The sequence below is a fragment of the Glycine max genome, chromosome 9 (genome assembly GCF_000004515.6).
Source record: "Glycine max cultivar Williams 82 chromosome 9, Glycine_max_v4.0, whole genome shotgun sequence".
NCBI classification, from domain to species: domain Eukaryota; kingdom Viridiplantae; phylum Streptophyta; class Magnoliopsida; order Fabales; family Fabaceae; genus Glycine; species Glycine max.
This window is the reverse complement of record NC_038245.2, coordinates 3,849,808-3,855,807: the sequence shown is the minus strand read 5'-3', so window position 1 is coordinate 3,855,807 and position 6,000 is coordinate 3,849,808. Positions and strand designations below refer to the sequence as shown.

The 6,000-nt window shown below is 33.1% G+C and overlaps 1 protein-coding gene across 1 annotated transcript; it reads left to right on the top strand.

Annotated features, from left to right (window-relative positions):
- The first annotated feature begins 1,430 nt into the window (after window positions 1–1,430).
- LOC100306099 (uncharacterized) lies at window positions 1,431–5,305 on the top strand. Its single transcript, NM_001250587.2, has 7 exons — window positions 1,431–1,555; window positions 1,641–1,679; window positions 1,764–1,817; window positions 1,964–2,017; window positions 4,697–4,750; window positions 4,840–4,911; window positions 5,001–5,305. Exons 1-7 carry the CDS (start codon window positions 1,520–1,522, stop codon window positions 5,121–5,123), a joined length of 432 nt encoding a protein of 143 aa, NP_001237516.1. The 5' UTR covers window positions 1,431–1,519; the 3' UTR covers window positions 5,124–5,305.
- Window positions 5,306–6,000: the final 695 nt, after the last annotated feature.

Genomic DNA, 6,000 nt, shown 5'->3' with positions numbered 1-6,000 from the left:
GACATATCAAAGTGAGATTACTCAAAAAGAATTTACATAGTTTGGAGTTTGTTTTATCATATTCTGTCTTTTTCAATACTCTTGTGACTTCTTATAGAATCTTGAGAAAATATTTGTTAAGAGAAAGTTTTTTCCTTATGATTATGCATTAAATGCATGGGATATCTGACCCCGACAAAGACAATAACAATTTATACTAAAAAGTATTTTCTCTTTCTTGTCATGTGTGGAACACATTCTCTTTCTTTTATTAGGTTGTTTCGAAACTAATTCTTTGATAAGTTAACTTGATTTTCTCTTTAGCTTGTACCGAGATCAAAAATGCTATTAGAGTTATTTTTGTTTCACATTAAATTTAACATAATATTTGAAAGACAAAACAATCGTGTTCATTTAAAATAACTTGAGTTAATTTCGAAATAACATATTAAGATATAGCTCAAAGAAAAAAAAAAGTGTTGCCCAAAATATAAGAGAGAGAGAGAACCTATAAGTCTTTTTTTTGTAAAAGCATTTATGATTTGAAAATAGGTAGATGTTTTTTAACAAAATCAAGTGAAGAAGGTCTATTTCAACGCATATCCTATTATCCTTACATATCTCTTGCATTTGACCATTAGTATACTGACATAAACCCTTATTGACTTTTCGATTGAATAGGCCATAGCCAAAAGAAGATTGTCATAATATACATGATTCAATCTTTGGAATCTAATTTATACTAAAAAATATCCAAGGACCCCCAATTATGACCATGTCTTTTTCTTTTTGTTGATTAAATTTCATCGTATAAAATATCCTGTTGACATCTTTTATATCAAACCCACCATTAAGCATTCATATTATCGTAAGCTTTTCCTTTAGGAATCCATATCCAATGGTTTTGCTCAACAGTTCGATCACAATAGAATCCTATCTTCCATATAGAACACCCTTAGTAAAAGTTTGTTTTCATCTTCATACTCAATTCTTAGTAAATTTTGTTGAAAAAGATTCACCTGCTTATTCCTTACTCCATCTTAAAAAGAAACAGGAGTCACTACTCGATCTAAGTTTTATCTCTCTCATTTGTTGGACGATTCCATCAACAACAAATTAAAAAATGTAGAAATTCAAAAATTAAATTTGAGATAACTTTTAAGATAATCATTATAAAAGTCATGTAAAAAACTTTTAAACTATATGTCCATTTCAATCGAATTCTTAAAAAATACAAGTCCAAATCCAAATGTAAAAGCACAAGAAATAAATTATTTTTTTTAAAAAAAAATCCAGCAAAGTTGGTGGTATAAATAGCGACGCTTGCTCCTTGCGGGCAAGTTTCGATATCCCGCCCAACGGTATCTCCTTATCCGTGTTTTTTTCAAAATTTGAGCTCGTTTGTTGTCGTGTTTGTTTATAACGTTGGTGTTTCTAAACTCGTGTGCGCTCCGATTCAAATTCCAACTCCGAATCAAACCCTAGTACAACAAACCAACGAAACCCTCTTCTTCCCAATTCTCCGACCCCATCATCCTCAATGGCCAACCCTGATTCCTCTCTTCCTCTCTCCATCGTATGTCTTCTTCTCTTCGTTTCATCACTTTTCAACCTCAAAAATCCGTACTAATAATCCCTCCCGTTTGTTTTCTTTTTTTCAGAAGAAGGAGAACATCACTCCCATTACCTCTAAAATCGAGGTAAGATTTGTGTGTGTGTGTGTGTGACTTTATTCGTAAATGGAATTCCCCGCATTTTAAATCTTCTTGGTGTATTGTTCTTAGGAACTTAATGAATCGAGATCGGAGCTTCTGGGCAGAGTTCAGAGTTTGAAACAGGTGTGATATTTTTCCTTTTCTTTTTCGTATTAATTAATGCTGTTGTCTGTAAGTTATGAACATTCTTGTCCACTAATTCTACCTGCTAGCTCACTGTTGGTGTTTTTTTTTTTTTTTTTAATTTGTTCGTTTGGATCTATTTGTAGGATTTGCAAAGTTGGAGGTCTAAGTTGGATACACAAGTCAAGGTCTATCGCGATGTAAGTGATGACGATTAACATTTTGCTTTAGATTTTTGCCTGAAAATGATTCTTGTGCTTTATATCACTAGTTCTATCAGAGTTCTTTGTGTATTTGGATGTATTTTTGTTAGGCTATGTTTGGAAGCAAAAAAATGAAAGGAGGGTTGGGGGGGGGGGGGGGGGATCAATTTCTAATACACATTCCTTAGTTTATTTTCCCTAAAATAAAAGAAATTAAAAGATTTTTGATATAGGAAATTTGTCGTGTAATTTCTTTTATTAAAAATGATAGATTAGTATATACTTAATTTTTACTTTTCTGTTTATTTTTATAAAATTATATTACTCTTAAATTTAATTGTTTTCTCTTTCTTTTCAATACCTCACTTCTAAACATACTCTGGTTTTTGCCTATTTGGATTTCGGGCATGGTTTATAATTGTGGTTGTAGTTATGGTTTTGCTGCGGTCATTAATATTGTGGATTGTGGGAAATTCAGCTGATGCAACTACAGTTGTGGTCGTGGTGGGTGAAAAGACTGTTACTTACAGTTGTGGTTGTGAGCCGCAATTTTAAACCATGATTTTGGGCATTTCCAAAGAGGACATGTTAGGACTGGACATGTTAATTGCAATTTGAAACATGTTATCTCACTAGGCGAGGTTGGCTATATAGATCAAATGTTGTTCCACTTGGTTCAAAACCAAAGCTTCAAGAATAATATCATGAGATCCCCCTTGACAACTTTCTCCAAAGTCCTTCCTTGGTTTTCCTCTTCTTAGTCGTGCTTCTCATGACCTACTTTGTATGTGTCCATACCACCTTAATTGATTTTCTGTCATCTTTTTCTCAATTGGTCCTATCTCAATCTTTTCTTGGAGATAATTATTTTGCATCTTGTTCTTTTGTGTGGCAACCCATCCATCTTAACATCCTCATTTTTGCCACTCTCACCTTTCTCTTATGTTGTTCCTTTAAAGCCTAACATTCACTAAAGTTTCTTCCCTCTCATTTTCTGTTCTCAAATATCTTCTCTTAGATTTCTGAGTTTTCATTGTTATCTGTTTGGTTTGTCATGCCTTGTACTCTTGATAATATAAAGTACCATTTAGGGTGCACATAAGATAGTCTATGCAAACTTATTTTTGTATGATGAATTTTGTGCTTTTAAGGGAAATTATTAGGTGAATGTCTTTGCCTTTGTGGGTATGGACTCATGTATTGATGTGTGTTTATATGTTTATACTGGCTCTGTCTTGTAAATTTGTTTCTGCCTAACCCCGTGCTGACCAGGGAAATGGCAACTGTGATTTACCAATTAGTTTGTTTCTGTATTTGCATGACAATAACATTTCACGTGCTTTTGCTAGTATAATTAACCTGATTAGGCATTTCATGTGCCAAATCTGTTGTGTATCAGATAGGAAAGCTTTGGGGGCGTAATTTGAAACCTTTACCTTCATTATTGTTATCTTCCTATTGAACAAGTTTGTATTTGATTTTGTCAATTTTAGAACTGCTAAGATATTTTTCAAAGGCTGTTTTTCCTAAAAAAACTTCGTACCCCATTGCCCAGAGGCTGTTTTTCCTAAGTCGAAGAAAAAACCAACTGTTGTGAATCCATCCTTTCTAGAAGTGTAAGGGTTTCTGGAGTTAGTACAGTGCACCCTTGAGTGTGGTTGGAAAAAGGTGATATCATTCATAATCTATGTTAGATTTTACATTGCTGTTTTATAATAGGACTAGAAGAAAACCTGCAATGTTGCTCCATCGGCTGCAAACTGTTCATTCTCTATATAAATTATGTTGGATTTATTTTTCACCTTAAAAAGATTTTCCAATCATTTTCCTTTTTTCATTGCAAGCTTACAACTTACAAGTCGTGTTATGTAGCTCTCTTGATCTTCCTTTTTCTATTTCATTCTTTGTCTCCTTAAATTCTCTGCCTTTCCTATTCTTCTGTTTCTGTTATCTTATGTTACGAATTCCAATTTATAAAGTGTCCTACTTCATTTCTATTTTCTGAAGGCTGTCTGTTCCAAGATATAACCTGAGTCCCTGACTGTTGCTAATTCATGTCCTGAAATGCAAGGCTTGAATGCCTTTGTGATGAAGAACGGCTTTGAAAGAACCAGGAGCTCTTCAGGTTTCAGCGGGTGTTTTTGGGATTTGAAAAATCCTCAGAATTCAAACTCAGTTACCTTTAATAATGTATATGCTATACGGGGACCCAAAACGAATGTGTATATATGCTATACAGGGACCTAAAATGTATTTGTCCCTTCTTTAAGTATAGCTAGCTTGGTCAAAAGCCCATTTATTGGATTTTAACCTTCAGAGTTGAACAATCGACAAGCAATAATTATGATATTTTATTATGTTGATAGATGATATAATTTTCTCTGAATACTTTCGTAAATGAAAGGATTTTTCATGGTCCATGGCTTATGTTTATTATTATTTTGCCTAGTTCAGATAGGGTCCATATGCCATTCATTCTGTGGTCATAACTAAAGATTTAATAGACAATAGGTTTGCCCCTCGTGTCTTGCTTTCCTGGTTATATTGGTAGGTAGCTGAACTCTCTTCTATGACTGGTTAACTGGTTTGGATGTTACTTCGGCTTCACTCTAGTTTTGTGCATGTTGTAAATTTGTTATTTTGCAATTTTTGATTAGTTTTCTTTTGTTCATGCAGGAGCTGTCAGAACTTAAGAAAACACTTAATGTTGAAGTGGACCAACTCAGAGCAGTAAGTGACTAAGTGTGCTTCTAGATTTTTTCTCTCTTTCAAATTGATTTTGTTGTATGTAATTTATTTATTGATAAAATTGAAATTAGGAATTTCAAGATCTGAGGACTACCCTGCAGCAGCAACAAGAAGATGTTACTGCTAGCTTAAGAAACCTGGGGGTAAAGTCTTTCGGAGAATCATTTGACTCTACAACTTCTAGGTTGTTTTTCAGTTATTAAACTTGCTGACATCAATGAATGCATTGCAGCTTCAAGATGTCTCAGATGTCAAGCATGCTCCATCGCAGGAAACAAAGATTGAAGAAATTGTGAAGGAAGAACAGGTGGTGGTACCTGAAGAAGATAATAGCAGCAAAGTAACTGAAAATTAAATGGCCTTTTTAATTTGGAGTATCTGCTACTCGCAGTGTACACCCTAGAGAAGCTGAATGACTCTGTATTATTGGTAGATATTTGATATGTTTGATTACTACTGTTGGGTATAATGCAGGATTTAAATCAATGGTAAATTTCCCGTTACCCATCCTTGGGTATAATCGATATTTACTTGAACAAATTATGGTATGCTTTCATATCTTCTAACTGAGTTGCCAGCAAACTTTAAGGTTCTGTTATAAACTTTTTTCATAAAAAGGTAGAATGCATTGAACTTTCATAATTATAAAAAAGTAAAATATAATATTTTTAAAGCATAACTATCGTAGTTTTAACTATTTTTTATTTTGTATTTATGATTCTTGTTTTTTTTAAAAAGGTGGAAGGTCTGAACTCTTGATGGCCGATTTATTTAGTTTACCTACCAAATTACTATTATAAGGTCTTAACAAGCTTACCTCATGCTTTGGAAAAGGGCAGTTTTGGATGGGACATGAACCATTGCTTTTGTCTCGTCCTTGTCCATTCTCCAATTTTCACCACAGTAAAAATTCTGCTGCAATTTGTATCACCTGACCTTTGCAGTAATGGTTGATTGCTGGATATACATGGATTAGGCAAGTCATTGGTGAGTTTTCACTTGTTCGTCAAGTTTTGATTATAAATGGTATTAATATTTCTACGATATTGATTAAAACTTGTGATGAATTTAAGAATTTGATTTATACCGCCTTGTTTTTTAATCAAAAAATTATATGTATTAATATGTTTCAAAACATAAGTCTCTGAGTAAAAAGAAAATGTTAAAAGATGTAACAAAAGTACAAAACTATTATTCTATTTTTATTCAACAATTTATACTCTTTAAATGTT